Source organism: Lynx canadensis, chromosome D4 (genome assembly GCF_007474595.2).
Source record: "Lynx canadensis isolate LIC74 chromosome D4, mLynCan4.pri.v2, whole genome shotgun sequence".
Lineage (NCBI taxonomy): Eukaryota > Metazoa > Chordata > Mammalia > Carnivora > Felidae > Lynx > Lynx canadensis.
The window spans coordinates 83,349,713-83,365,746 of NC_044315.2; the positions used below are offsets into that span (position 1 = coordinate 83,349,713).

Genomic DNA, 16,034 nt, shown 5'->3' on the forward strand with positions numbered 1-16,034 from the left:
GCAGCGGTCAGGAGCCACGTCGTGAGCCACGCAGGCCACAGAAGAGGCCGGGAGCCAGAGGACGGCCGGACGGCCACTGGAGACCGCAAATGAGCAGCTCGTCTGCATGCTCCAGCCACGAGGGCTGGAAACCTTCCACTTCTATTCAGCAAATCGTCTAGAACCCTGTCCCCCAGTCCGAGCCCGGGCCGCACCACCGACACACAGAGCCTGCTCGGCACACGGCCACGGGCTAAAGGACAGGGCTCCCTGGAGGGCAGGAGGCACCAGTCAGCTCCCAAGACTTTCAGAGACTCCTAACGAATGGTTTATAACTGCTTGCGACTCCTGGACCACTCTGAGAAAAGCTATGGGCTGGTTTCCCCAAAAAATTGCTTCTCACAGAATTTCATACAGAATTCAGGGGCTTCTTTAAGAGACCAGAGAAAGAACACCAGGCGATTCGAACCTCTCCCCCACAACCCTCCAGGGTAGGGCTCTTTCCTGGGCCCTGCTCTCCCTCTCCCACCAACATTTTCAAATTAAATCACTTTTCTACACCTGACAGCAAATAAAGCAAATAATGACTCACAGGTCTGTTGTGTAAGGCCGGCCCAGGGACACTGGATTTACTTAAACCTAACGTGGCTAACAGTCAAGAAAACCCAGTTGAAATGCCACGGAGAGATTGAGAGTGGCCAAGGAAGTTAGGGCCACAGGCAGAATTTCATCTCCTTCACTCACCTAGTCCCCTTCTTGTTGGGCACGGAGTACGGGCGGAGAAAGTCCAGCTTGCTCTTGCTGATGACACAGAGATCAATGTTACTTCCAGACCCCAGGTCATTGAAGATGCCAGCTGCAATGGCTTCACTCACCAGTTTCTTGGCTTCCTCCTCCTGAGAAAGAGAACAGCAGCAATAATGTCCACGGTTGCTCTGAGGGCCTGCTCGGACATCCACAGAGTGCTTTCACAGGCAGGGCACAGAATCACCTGTGAGGCAGACATTTTCCATGCCCGTTTTATAGATGAAGAAGAGATCTCACAGTACCACAACAATGTGCTGAATGTTCCTCGAATGGCAAGTGCTGGAACCAGGTGTTTCAAACCCTTTATGCACGTACCCCTTCTTCAACATGCTGCTTCACATCAGATAATCCCTGCATAACCGAGGACTGTGGGCTGGCAGACAGCAACGAGTCATCTAAAACAGGGGTCAGTACACTGTTCTTGTAAAAGGCCAGGAAGTAAATATTTTAGGTTTTGTAGATCTACGGTCTCTGTCATAACTACTCAACTCAGTCATGGTAGCACAAAACAGTCACACTCAATATATAAACAAATGTGTGTAGCTGCGTGCCAATAAAACTTTATTAACAATAGGCGGTGGGCCAGATTTAGCACATGGGTTGTAGTTTGCTAACCCCTGGTCAAAAGTGTGCAATAATGGTTGGAACCTGCCTCCAGGTAACATAATGAAGAAGTCAGTATCATGGGGAGGGGGGGGTGGTAGGACACACACCAAAACATTATAGTTCTAGAAAAATGGTGGCAAAGCCAAGGGCAGGACCTCTTACCCAAGAAAATCTACTGCCTTCTAATAAAGAGCCTACGAATTCACTGAAGTGACTCATTTCTTTGAATCACTCTCTCTTCTACTCATTTTAGAAGCAAGTCTAAGTCACCAACAGTTACTTAAGTGGATTAATTCATTTCTTACCCGAGAAGGCCTCTCACACGCCAGGTCCTATGCTAGAAGCTAGGGCTGAAGAGATGGATGAAGCCCCAAGGTCTCTGCCCTGTAGGGGTTTAGAGTCCGGTGGGGGTATGAGACCTAAGTAACTACAAGGCAAGTGTGATATGGGCTAACAGATAACTGAGAAGGAGCCGTGGGAACACCAGCCGGGTCAGCAAAGCTTCGGGAAGGGCTGAAAGGCCACGTGCCTGGCATGTAGAAAACAAGGCAGTAAAACAGAAGGCAGGTAATGGAGGCAGCACAGTGGGACGTGGAGAACATCAAATACAAGTTCTTCAGGCAAGAAGGACAAAAACGAACCATTCTCCCAAGGAAGGGACTCTAACCTGTGCTGCCCCTTCCTAATCCACCAGCACGTGAGTGCCTAAGCGTGCAAGCTGAACTAAAGAGCTCATCTAAATACCACCCTTTGAGAAATATCACTCCCTGCCCCAAAGGCGTCCTGAGATCGCCGAAGGGCAGATTGCTGACTTTCCCTTGCGAAAGGATCTGAGGCACTCAGGGCTCCTGCTCCTCTGCCTGCCCTAGGCCAGGAAGTGGGATTCCAGTGACATGAGCGCCCTCTACAGACTCGGAGAAGGATAGAGAGGGCTCTGCTGGAAGTGGGATCCTCAGCAACCCAGCAGGAGGAGCGGAGGGGTTATTTGGATCTTTACGCCACCAGGTTTTTTCACTTCCTGAGTGGCACCCGTGTGGGACCAACGGAGCTGGTTTATCTCTTGTGCATTTACGGCCCCGTGAGAATCCGTTCACAGAGGATCCTCTAACCAGGAATTCTCTCCTGGGGCTCCCAACACGCCAAAAGCCAGTGAAAGTGGTAGCAAAGCAAGCATCTTAGGGAGATGGCTGCTGCTACCAAACAGACAGCAAAAACCAACCAGTAACTTAACGCACTTGCTCGTTAAGCCTCATTCCAACTTGTTTCTCTTACTAAATGGCTACATTTGCACATGTGCGCATGCGCGTGTGTGTAGGGCACCTTCCTTATTCCCCTGCTCCTGACCAACCCTCTCCTCTTCCTTTCTCTTCTCTGTTGAGGATTTCCTTTGCTCTGTCATCACGGCTTTTCTCGTCACTGCTGCCGGTGCCTCGAGCCAGCCAACAGCACCCGGTGGGTGTCACAAACCCTACTGGCAGCACTCAGGGCTGAATGCAGATTTTGGGGACGGGGATGGGGGAAGACTCCGAGGAAACGGAGATCTACCCATGATATCAGGCATGCATATCTAATATCCATGAATTAAACTGGGCACACAGATACCAGAATGCGACAGTGCAGAGATCACAGGTGAATCTGCCTCTATTCTGCAACTATTCTGTAATGTAAATAGATGAACTTAAAAATGTACAAAATGTACTATGTATAGCTTGATTTATTGATAAATTATCGTGTGTGCTATTGTCTAAGTATAAAAGGCTTTTAAAAATTGAGAAAATATGCCTTTTAAATTCTTCTCCTCCCCACCAATTCTAGAGAAGATAATTCCTTAAGGAAGAAAATCTCACAAGCCTGCAATCTTATTTCCAGTCCCACCCCCATCTCATGTACACAGGATTGAAGCTGCCATGAAATGGAATGAACCTTACATTTTATTGAGCACCAACTACAACGTGTCAAGTGCTGAGTCAGGCCAATCATCGTTTTTACCTCTGCCCTTCACCCTCTTCTGAAGTTAGTACTGAAAAGAAACTATAGCTGAGAGGGTGAATGGCCTGCCCACGGTCACCAAGCTAGTAACCAGTAAAACAGGTCCACTGGACTTCAGAGCCAGAATGCCACAGCACCACACCAGCTCACAAGTAACCTGCTCAGCTGGGGGCTGGGGACTGCTTGGTGACTTAGGGACAGTGGACAGCAGTTCCCTGACTCGGGGGATGTCACTCCTCAATCACCTAGGATCTTTGGAAGCCGGGGATGTTCAAGAGAAGGATGGTGGCTGCCAACTAATCTCTGGGCCAACTAGCAGTTCCTCCAGTGGTCATTTCCACAACTGGTGGGGGAGCACTGTTTCCCTTGCCCACAGACCACGCCTTACACGTTTCTATACTGTAATAATATGGTAGAGATCAGTACTAAGAAGCCATGTCTTATTTCCCATGTTCCCCACCCCCACCAAAACCTGTCAAAAGGCAAACAGGGTGAAAATTACCAAGGACTTGTTGTCTACCCGATACTTACACAGTTAATGTCTTCAACAAATATTTAAAAGACACCTACTATGTTCCAGGAAATGCTTCGTATGTCGAAGACTGTCTTTTACCACTGTATTTCCATACTCAGAATTCTAGACACATATGCAAATATGCTACTGGGCATATTCATACTGTGTTTTCTTTATAGTGGAGTTTCACAATTAAACAACTCTTGTCTTTAACAAGTTCTACCAAATATTTAAGAATACCATCGAGAAGAACCACAAACTAAAAGCAAGAGCTGGGGAAAACACCACATTTTTATCCATCTCTGGCCCACAATAAATGCAGGAAGCACCGTTTCTTCCTTTAGGATTCATTCTTCATAGAGAAATTGCAGCTCCCTTTTCTGGAAGCCATGGGGTAACCTGAGTTCTGAGGAGCATCTGCCCAGGGACAGCTGCTACAGAGGGGCTCTGACGAGGACCCTGCAGAGCCCGTGACCCCAGCTGGTCAGGCCCAGGTGCCATGCTCTTTCCCACTGCCAGGCCGGCGTCCTCCCCCAGCCAGCTGCTCATGGATTTACGTTGCTAGTCACAGGGGAACTTGGATTCAGTGTGCACACCAACCAGTAGGACTCATCCTGGCTTCCGGAAAAATGGCCCTCTGGCCCAATGGCTGCTTCCTTTTACTTTGAGACCCTCGGCCAAAACACCACCACCTGGTGATTAAAAGTTAATCTGGCAGAGGTGGAGGCAGAAAGACTGGGTCTGAACCCCGTTTCTTACTTACTGCTATGCAAACATAGACAAGTCACTTCACCTCTCTGAGTTTACTCTCCCCTCCCTGTAGTACGGTGATGACAAATTAGGATTTACCACAGGACTTCTGCAAGAATTAGAAATCAGGTATAGAAAGCACCTATTATAGTGTCTGGCATATAGCTGTTGCTTAATAAAAGGTAACTTATTTAATGAAGCAAGCCAGAGGGCTCCTGGAAGCACAGAGACCGTTTATCTCTAAGCAGCAACTGCCTGGACCAGACCCCAGGCCAGGAGAAGGAGGTCCAAACAAACCTGCTGACGAATCTGCACCCAGTTCTGTGAAGAAGTTCCTGTAATAATTAATCCAAGCAAAAAGCACACTCCCTAAAAGTTCAGAGAATATAAAAGGAGCACTTCCTGCTTTATGGCTACAAAGACCAAACTAACTGGGAATATCAGTCCCCCGGGCCACCCCGGCTTCTTAAATGAGATTACAATAAGAGTGATGTACTGTACTACAAGTCAGCTGTGACAAGCAGCACTTTATAGAGCTATCTGTTTGTCTCCATCACTGCATCGTGCAATGTGTCCCTCGACTCCAATGTGCAGCTCCATTTACCGCTACATGACAAATGGGCAGCACTTGTAAAAGGCACAAAGAGGTCCACGTCGGCCATGTAATGGTCACCACAGCTGTACCCGAGTGCTTGAGGGGACAAAACAGACCCCCAAGTTCATTAAACTGACCAGTAATGGATCTTTCAAAAAGTGCCTTAGGAATCGTACAGAAAAGGCTAAAATAAATAACTCAGCATGGAAGGCTAATCTGAAATGGTGTTTGATAAATTATTTATAACACAGGCGATTGTCTGCATTTAATATTGGAGCTACTAGTAGCATCTTTAAAAGATGATTTATGTGTTGTAATGCCATTAAACTTTATATTGGCCCACTGCTAGCTATAAAGTCTGCTGAGATTTAGAGAATGAGTTTTAAACTGTCACTGCAACATCATAGGAGATGGAGACTGTATTAAATCTTTACTTTAAACCTGTTATCTAGAGAGTTGCATTTTGTAGACACTCACAAACTGATAGATTACCTCGGCATCCACTATGGTGCAGGTCCAAAATAGTACTGCAAAGAAACTTTTCCACATTATCCTTGCCTACGGCTACAATTGAATTTCTCTTCTCACTTAAGTGATTTTTAGATTGGGAATGTCGCCAGAGGAAAATGCAGGTGCCCCAGCCAATGGGCACCCTGGACAGTTCAGCATCAAATTACTACCCTTTAAATAAACCCTCTACGTTCTACCATTCAGTTACGCGTGCTGAGCAGCGTTTTACATGCATTAGGGGCGGGCGAAACATTAAATGTGCATCTGATGGAAACCCTGGCACACTACTTTTAGATATGGCTTTGGAGTGTGAGAGTACCTGTGATGGCAAGCCATCCGAAACAGCTGACTTGACCTAGAACTTTTTTAAGAATTAAGAAAGAAATGCAATGAGTTATTTGCTGGGAAACTTGGCCCGTTTGTGTGACTGAGGCACTGAATGAAAAAGGAAGAAACACTCAGCCTTCTTCACGAAGAACAGGGCTGCCCTGGCTCTCCTGGCTTTGGGGTACCGCAGGTGCCTCCCTTTGCCCTCCACCCCACCGTCCCACGGGAGTCAGGGGACAGTGGCTGTCCTACCTCTGCTCCGGGGAGAGCTGTGGATGGCGACACAGCTGAACTCTCTCACAGCTTCCATCACTTTTCCTGTTTGCTAGGAAATCTGCAAGGACCATTTAGTTCATGACAGTTTGCTCCTTTACTAAAAACTAAGAATTTTAGCCAAAGAGAACTGAAGCAGTCCAAATTCATCTTGGGAAACCTGCATTATCTTTTGTCACTTCGATTTTCTCGAAACGGCAAAAACTGCTATTGCTCTGATGATCTGCAGCCGAAAAGATTACAAGTCCAGGTGTGTGGTGAGAGCCTGGGTTCAAACGAAAGGACCAAAATCACCCCGTCTCCATCCCCGGATCCCAGGCTGCTAGCATGGGGCTTGGTGCGGATGTTGACGAATGAAAACATGAAACACCAACTTCAAACGCATTCGTGGCTTTGCCAAACTCAGAGATGAAATGAGTTATGAGACAGATCAGACCAAAAGGGATAGTTCCAGAAGTGCACCAGTCCCAACTGGGGACCAGGGAACAAGAGCACTCAAAGACCCTTAAACACGTGAGAGGAAGAGGTTGAAACGTAACGTTCCATAGTGGCCTGTGGACACGCCGGGGTTCTGCCTATGCCACTGATGCGGCCTGAAGGAGTCATTTGTGGCTGATGGCTGAATAAAATTTAAAGAGCTCAAAAAAGTGTTTAAAACAGTCCCCCCCTCACAAGCAGAATGCTTCCCGCACTGTGTAACAGATGTGACGTACCCCACGTGTAGCCACATATTTTACGGTGGAAAAGGTTAATTTTTTTTCAGACTGGGCTATGTGACAAAAGCAAAGGTGTCCAAGTTTTGGTTGTGGCTCGAGCTGTTGGGGTCCACGGGGCCCGGCCCGCCGGTGTGATCCTGCGGGTTGTCAGGCATAACTGAGGTGCAGCTGGTGGGGAGCGAGGCAGTGACTGTGTCTTTAAGGTCTACAGGGTGCTGCCACTTCTTTCCCCCACAGCTGTTTGGGCACCCAGGACCCGGGTGATGCAAACAGGGAAGGACCAACCTGCGGGGAGTGCAGGAGTGATTTCAGAGGTTTTCAGCAGGGATGGGAAGGGGTGTTCACATTCAAGGAACTACCAACAACGCCACTGCCAAGCTGGCCTGTCCCAGATCACTGAAGGATGCAAGAGCCTGATCACAACTCAGGGCCAGGAGAAGAGAGGTCTGAGGCTGCAGAGCCAAAATGGGGCAGAAGCTGCCACTACGGAAAGAGAAAAGCCAGGACAGCTGGGTCACTGACGGACACGGCACTGAACTCTGGGAGCCACGGGGTGCCTGTTGGAAGAACAGAGTTAATGCCTCTGTCCAGGGGCTGCTGGGAGGAATAAAGGGACAGAAACGTCCCCGACGCACAGACTTTACAAACAGAATTGTTAGCAAGTTCTAGGGTAGAAGGAGAGGCCAGGGTGTGAGAAAACAGGGGAACCCACCAAGTCCCTGGGTCTGAGCCAAATGTTTACGTTACTTAGTTAATCCTCCTCATCGTCGCCTGAGAGCAGAGGAAACTGAGGCTCCAGAAAGGCTGGCTGACGCACTCATGGCACACGGCCTTGTCTGACTGGGAGTCAGGGATGGGTGCCAGGTCAGTGCCTTGCATCACCAAAGCCTAGGTGCTCCTATCCCGCCTCAGGAAAATCAGTGGGGAGCAAGAGGTCTTGCTGGATTCTGAGACTGTGAATGGAAGGAAAAACACCTAAGCTTCCAGAGGGAAAAGGACCAAGAGAGACAGGAACATATTGCTTTCTGCAAGAAGAAGAAATCAGCGTTCACAGCATATGTGTATACAAATATATATTTCCAAGGCTGCAGTGAATCAAATATAATCAGAGAAAAAAACAAGACTGGATTTAAAGAAAGAGTAAGAAATATGCTCAACAATCCTCCAAATGAAAACCAAGTTGCCCCAGGTAGTAATAAGATCTTCATAATATTTCTCTCTCTCCAGTGGTCAGTGATAACTCTGCCAATAAATTCCTGCAGATGAAAACAGAGGGGGGAAAATGAACTGAATTTGTTCCTTGGGTCACAACAAAGATAAAAAACAAGAGCCACACTCACATTGAGCCTTTCCCACCTCCAAAGTCTGGAGGACAGAAAGCACTGCAGAGTGCAGGGCACATGTGGGAAGGTTATTACAGGGCCTGTGTTATAGCACAATCCTGCTTCTAGAGTCTCACAAGGATTATGAAGGACTAGAAGGAGATCCATCGTAATACAGAGCACCTTTGTCTGAGGAAGTTTAAAGATGACCACGTACGAAGCAAATTTCAAATGATGCAAAACCTCTGAAAGAAATGTACGGGTCAGCTTGGTTCAGCAAACATTTACTAACGCCGACACTCCTATGCTCCGCAGACACTGTGCTAAACACTGGAAATAAGGTCTGAGCAAAGACCTTGCCCAAAGCGTAGAGCTGAGAAGGGAAACAAGAAGATAATCTCACTACAGGCCTGGATGGCTCAGTCGGTTAAGCATCCAACTTCTACTCAGGTCATGATCTCGCAGTTAGTGAGTTTGGGCTCCGTGCTGGGCTCTGTGCTGACGGCTCAGAGCCTGGAGCCTGCTTCGGATTCTGTGTGTGTGTGTGTGTGTGTGTGTGTGTGTGTGTGTGTGTGTGTCTCTGCCCCTCCCCCACTCACACTCTGTCTCTGTCTCAAAAATACATAAATATTAAAAAATTTTTATAAAAGAAGATAAGCTCACTACAATGTGGTAAAGAAGTCTTAAGAGGCAGGCCTGATGGGAGAGCTATAGGTACAGAGGTGTCATGGGGCTCAGGTGATGAAGACTGGGCTGAGTCTTGACATACAAGTAAATGATAGCCAAGCCAAGGGGCAGAAGTGATGGAAGGAGTAAAACCATGACAGTGGGGAGGAGGAGAAAGGTGTGGTCAGGTAGGTAGTTCAGTGTGGCTGAATGCCAGAGAACCTCACGGGCCCTGCATGTGAGGTGGTGAGAGGAAGTGGAGAATTTTAAGCCGGCAAATGATGTAGTTAGGTCTGAGCTTTACGAAACCGCAACCCAGAAGCAGGAGGGGAGGAGAGGCCAAAGCAGGCGAAAGTGGAGCAGGTGATTACAGCGTTCTCAGTGAGATGGCGGTGGGCTGGCAGGGGCAGGGAGAGGGACCATCAACAGCACTGGGAGGCTGGCATGGCGAAGAGGAAATGGTGGTCAGGTGGGAGTGCAGGAGACAGGAAGTGGAGGGTGCCGCCCGGACTTCCAGCATCAGTCACGGGCACTGACCCAACTCTCAACAAACTCGGCCACCACAGAAAGGCCTTTTATAACTTCCTGGCAGCCGTTTTTCTGGTAGGTTGATGGGAGGCAATGATTAACTTAAATTATATATTCTAGGCACCAGTAAGCTCCTGCGGTAGGCACCCCTAACAGGTGTCACCAAAAACAGACAAGATAATGGTAGAGCCAGTAAAAGCTATTGTTCTGAAAAAAAAAACAAAACATTTGCCAACTTTTAGATGCCACTTCATTGGTGGCAGGGGCTCTCCAAGTATGCTTGTCTGGCCTCTGGAGTGTGGCAGAAAAAGTATGGGGGTTCGTCAACTGTGGGGGCAAGAGCCAAAAGAATGTGAAGTTCTAAGGGAAAATCGTGGTCATGAGGTTTTGGCCGTGTGCAAAGTAAAGTTATAAGGAAGTAAAAGTGAACAGACCTAAGTAAAGCAGACAGCAGATGGGGGGAGTTATGGGGCAAGAGGTGGGTGGAGATCGTGCGGAGCTACCAACTCAGACGCTCCTCCGTGAGGCTCCCGGCTGATCACCTTTTCCCGGGATCCCAGGCACACACGGCCTTCAGATACCCTCTCAGTTACTTAAGGTTGTTAGGAGGGAGGGAGGAGCCGCGGCAAAGAATTTAAGAAAATGAAGACCCAGGAGATCCAAGTCCTGTTACTTATGAACTATGTGACCCTGGTGGTAAAGTCAACATTTTTAAGTCCCAATTTCCTCATCTGCAAAAGAGGCCTAAAACCATCTGGCACCGGGGTGGTCATAAGGATTAAACCAACATACTCTATGCACAGGAGAAACTGCTAGCACAGTGCCTGATACGCAGGAAATCCATGATAGATGCTAACCTGATCTAATTCTCCCCCTTTCTCTAATGTTCACAAACACCGCTACCAAAAGCCTAACTCGTGCAGAACTACTGATGCAATGGGCAACGGATCGTAACTCAGTACTCTGCTTTTTCAACCCCCAGTTCGGAGCAAATCAATTATGAGTAACCATTATACTAAAAATGAAATTCAAAATGATGCCATAAAACCCTGTGTTCACATGAACACCTTCCATACAGAATTTATTGCCATGTCAATAAGAACTGTACTAAGTAGCACATTTTCACTTATTGTATTTCATTAGAAATTATATCCTAAAAGAAAACAGTAAAAGAACTTACATTACTGTGTGCAGGCACCGTGCCAAGTGCATTCTTCCACTTACTATTCCGAATAACCCTTTAAGGTAGAAACAATCCTTACGTCCAATTTACAAATCCAGGAGACAAAGGCTCAGACCGGGAAAAGGACTAACCCAAAGGCACATGGCCAACAACAGAAGGTCTGAGATTCTACACAGTTTTGTCGGACTCACAAGCCCATGTTTTTTTTTCACTCAAGACGAGAACCTCAGAACGACTGGTCTCCAAAATCAATAATGATGCTCGCCTAATCCTTAGGTGTAACTGATGACCGCTCACGGGTTCACCTTTTTAAAATAGTTCACTTCTAAAATTCTTCAAAGCTGCAAGCTTACATAATGCCACTCAATCATTCCAGCAATTCATCGTGCTTGTTAACAATTGGTAAAACTAAGAAAATCCTGATGAATTTCTCTAATACAGAATGTACACTCCTCAAACTCCAAAACAACAGCCTATCGATTCACCACATCAGTACTACATTCAAAGGTTTTCCTTTGCCTACATGGATAAAACCTCTCAGCAAACAGAATGAGTCAAATTGTTTTCCAACCACCCAGTATATCAAAAAAAGATAGCATTTAACTTTATTTTCCCATCAGGCCACGGGTTGATTATAAATCTTAACCAAAACTGATCAAGAAAGGCAAGCGCAGTTTCATTTTCTTTTGACATTTCAGGGCAAGTAGTAGTCAGAGGATAAGAGAACAAACTTTTGTTAAGCTGAGTGCAATTTACAAACCAGGGTCCTCCTAAGAGTACCCTCAAGTACTGAGTTAAGCCCATTTCAAGCCTGGATTTTGGATTTCATACACTGGGGTTCCAGGGGTTACACAAGAGGCAAAAATCAATCTTCGCGCCCAGACATGCACTTTCCATCGTGCCTCGTTTTTGCTCCTCTGTCACCCCTACTCAATTTACCTCAGTTAAAAGAAATCACTGTACTTGTCAAGGAATCAAAGTCAGTGAGTCCTTAAATCTCTTCAATATTCTGGTATCACCGCAGTTCCAAGTTTAGAAAAACCATATTCCAACGTTATGACAGGGTGACAACGACTCCAAGCGCGACTCTGCTCTACACGCTGTCCGCCGCAAACAGTTTCCAAAATCTGTACTACCGGGTAGAATTTTAAAATATCAATTTAGCACAACTTCATACCATTTTCTTATTTTTGTTTCCACACAGTTTCAGGGTTAGGGGAGAGCAGTATAAATTACCTCACAGAAACCCACAAGTAACATTACCCGTTAAGGTTAAAACTTTAACTACCTTCCTGAGGTATGCTGCTGGGGTCTCATTACGGCAGGTAATCTCACATTCCACCATGCACAACACACTAAGTACCAGCATCTCCCAATTACACTGCCACGTAAATCTCAAAGGACATTTGAAAAGTCTACGCAGCTCCTGCACCCACTGCCGAAGCACAACCACCTCTAATGGAACGTGGCAGCTTTCTACACTAAATATTCACACGCAGGGACAGGGATGCTAGGCTCGGCCTTATCCCACACTGAAGAGCGGATGCTAATTAAAAGGCCACACTGACTCAGGAAATGACCGCCCAGACAACTCTGGACACCGTCTGGAGTTTCGTTTTCCTATTTCCAAATATCTTCAGCTGTCCAAACTTCCGGGGTTATACAACTGAGAAAAAGTTACAGCAGGAACCTCTCCCTACCCTGCACCTTTGTACGTGACATGATGCCCCTTGGCTGGATGGTCTCTCCTTTTCTGCAGGCTCCCTGTCCCACCTCTTCCTCAAACCCCAAGACGAAAAAATTCAAGCAAGGAGTCACATGTGCTTTGAGGTCATCTTAAAGTACCGAGACAGATCCCACCAATTCCCCTCCTGTGTTACCTCTGTGCCCCCCTTAGATGTTGCATTCTTGTGCTTTCCATGCCCTACTTTCAGTAGTGGCTCGCAGGCCTGTCCGCCCCACTAAGTTATAAATGTCGCTAAGGAAGGGACCATGGCTCATACCCAGGCACAGAGCTTGGCACCCATTCGGAGATCAAAATACGATTTAGGTGAACGGAACATAAGGCCACCCTTCGCATCTCTGAATGAGGCCCGCGTCTCAATACTTTCCAAGGTTTCTCACGGTGACTCAATGGGGATATAAAAGAGGTCCTTCTGATGACGTAGGTACCCAGAAACTTCTCGTTTCTTCCCGCACTACCCTTCCGCCTTTGCCAATTTTGGTGTTTTTGAGAAAGCACCATTTTTTAAAGCCTTCATAACAACAGAAGGTATCCAGGGTATATTCGTTCTGACCATAATCATCTGGCTATTTTTGGAACAGTTTTTACTTCAGCTAGCAAAACCTAGACTAGGCTGTGATGCAAAAAAACAAAACAAACAAAAAACCTGTCATAACTGTAGTAATGGCTTTGAGATATCTCATCTAAGCCAACTTTACTCTCACGCCTCTTAAAAATTGCTAATCTCTTCAAATATTGGCAGTTCCATTTATTCAGATCTTCCGATACATAATATTTGCTGATTTTCCCCCTTGAGTTGATACAGATATATGAAGAGTGTGAAACAAAACTTCTGTGCCCATGCAAATTACAGGGGCATTATTAAATTCCCATCCACTCTAGATCAGAAGGTAAAACTAGGACAGCAGCCCATGAAAACCTCCCAGCCCATGAAAGCTGACAGATCAACTGCTCAAGTTCCCCTACTCTTGTGCACAGTGGTCCCATTTAACATTTAAGTATCTGGGGCACCTGGGTGGCTCAGCTGCTCGAGCATCTGACTCCAACTCAGGTCGTGATCTCACACTTCGTGAGTTTGAGCCCCGCATCAGGCTCTGTACTAACAGCTCAGAGCCTGCAGCCTGCTTAGGATTCTGTGTCTCCCTCTCTCTCCACCCCTCCCCCTCTCGCATGCTGTCTCTCAAAAATAAATAAACATTAAAAAAATTTAAAAAACATTTAAATATCTTGTGTAAGTTTACCATCTTTGTTTTATGTTCATTTACATGTATAACGTAAATGTACACAGGTACCACATTTAAATATTTAGCCCCAAATGTTCTTTTACACTTCATTTTTCCACAGAGCTATTTCATTTAAAAAAAAAAAAAAAAGATGAAACTTTCCTAAAATTCTTAATCACACTGAGTGTATATGAGCGAATGTGTAATGTTTGGCTGCTTTGCACACCCACAAGCCCACCACCTCTCCCCCTGTCTGATATCACACACCACACAAGTATAATAAACCATGTTAATATTTCATACCACTGTGAAATATGCTGGAGTATCAATTCAACATCTGCTGTCTTTAGGGTCCGGGAGTCCCGCAGAGACACTTTCAATTTGTAATTGAGTTCTATGCTGAATTAATCAGCAGTTTATCTTTTTTACTAAAATAACGTCTTCACCACTAACCCAGATTTACATTAACAATTTATGCCAAATTACCTGCCAAGGCAAAACTTATAAGATTCTAAGCTACCATCCAATAACACTCAGTCCCATATTTCATTTCTTATATTCCTCTAACTTATATACAAGAAAAGTGGAAATCCATTGTTTAAGAGCCACGAGCCTCTAACCACAGACAGCCTCTTGGATTCCTGACACACAGCCTTACTTGACAGTGAAATTCAGGGGAGTTTCCCCCTCTTCTCCTGAAAGCCACTGTTCAGTAAGTAGCTACGATTCAAAATTTTTATAAAATAAGAGTTCCAGGATGGAAAGAAATCAGTGAATAATAAAAATAATAAAAGAGTTTATTTCTTTTTCCAAGGAGCTATGGCAGTCCAGTCTTGGCTTGAGTAACAGAAAAAGACAACCCAGATAAAGGGGACATTTTTAGTGTCTTAAATTATGTCCCTGAGACCCAAGTTAGCAAAGACCATTTAATTTGGTAAGAGACGGATAAAGAAGTTCATTTTTTCTCTTTGATAACATGATCCAGAATACTGTGTTAACAATAATAACTTCCTATTAATTCTACCCATGCAGTTGAAAGTCACCAAACATTTATTTCTATTCAACATTAGAAACTAGCTCTTGCCTCTCTCTGATTGAAGAGTTGCTGGTCACAAAGAAGTTACATTTTGCCTGCTGGATCTTTGCCACAGGTGCAGCAAGCAATATACTCTGAAATATTTCTCCTGTATGGAATATTTCCCCCTGCCTTTCTCAGTTACAGGAAATATGTAAAGTGAAAACATTTCAAATGGGAACACCTGCTCCAAAGAAATGCATCATAAATAATTACCTATATACCACAGAGTAAAATAATCCCTCCTTTTTAATCTACTTTGCCCATAGCTGTATAAGAACGTTCCACCATCATACAGAACAGCCTCCTGCAATCCTACCTCTGGATCGCAGCACCAAGTGTCGTGTAATGTCTCGCATTCAGCTGGTGCCCAATAAGTACCTGCTGATTGATTACATATTGACTTTACAAGAAAATGAAATTCAGTGTACATAAGCACAGTGGGAAAAATTTTTGCACAGAAATGTTTTTGGCAGAAAACCAACAAAGAATTCTCCAAGCCAGTGACTGTGGCAGTGTGGCACCTGCAGTACTCTCCACACGGCCTCAAAGATCTGGAGGTAGAGGACTTTGCATTTTACACAGGATCACTTCCTGAAGATCTGCGGACTACTGAAGCCTAGAGGCCTGACCCCCAGAGGAGCCCATTCCCAGCACGCCGGAGATTTTGGTAAGCTACACCTTTCTTTCTGGGCCTCCTCCCATCCAATCCCCTTTTATTTCCTGAAACTAAGTGGGAAAAAATTAAGACACCCTTTCTAAAATTTCCTTTGCCCCTTCCCAGAAATATTCCACTCTGAACTTCAACTTGTATCACAGACAGAAGAAAAACGGTGACGGTGGACATGATGGCCTGCCACCACCATTAACTGAGGGTCTGAAGACAGAGAGGCGAGGAGGACAAACAGACTCAGCCAGATGAATGGACACTGAAGTGGCCATTCCTAAGTCAAGGGAGACTAAAGAATCCCACAGAATCAGGGGGAGAGAAGCATTTACTTGTGAAATCCCAAACTCTGTACCATAGGGAGCAAAGTCCTGCTCTTGAATCATCAGGAGTAAGACCAAACTTCCATCTGCCTTATAAAACATCACAAAAGGAAAAGATCCAAGGGAGTAACCTTAACTCAAGAAGTCCCTTTGTGCCTCTGCAAATTAGATTCACTAGTGTGCCCCAACTTAAGAGAACATACTCACTTTGTAAACGGGGGACAACTCAACATATCT

At 45.7% G+C, this 16,034-nt stretch overlaps 1 protein-coding gene across 1 annotated transcript in view; it reads right to left on the reverse strand.

The window, feature by feature from the left end:
• The window catches only part of PSMB7 (proteasome 20S subunit beta 7), a 59,304-nt gene that overhangs the window by 2,459 nt on the left and 40,811 nt on the right, over positions 1 to 16,034 (reverse strand). Inside the window, exon 7 of the mRNA XM_030294112.2 lies at positions 724 to 875. Within this exon, the coding sequence (XP_030149972.1) occupies positions 724 to 875 (152 nt within the window). The remainder of the gene's footprint in view (positions 1 to 723; positions 876 to 16,034) is intronic.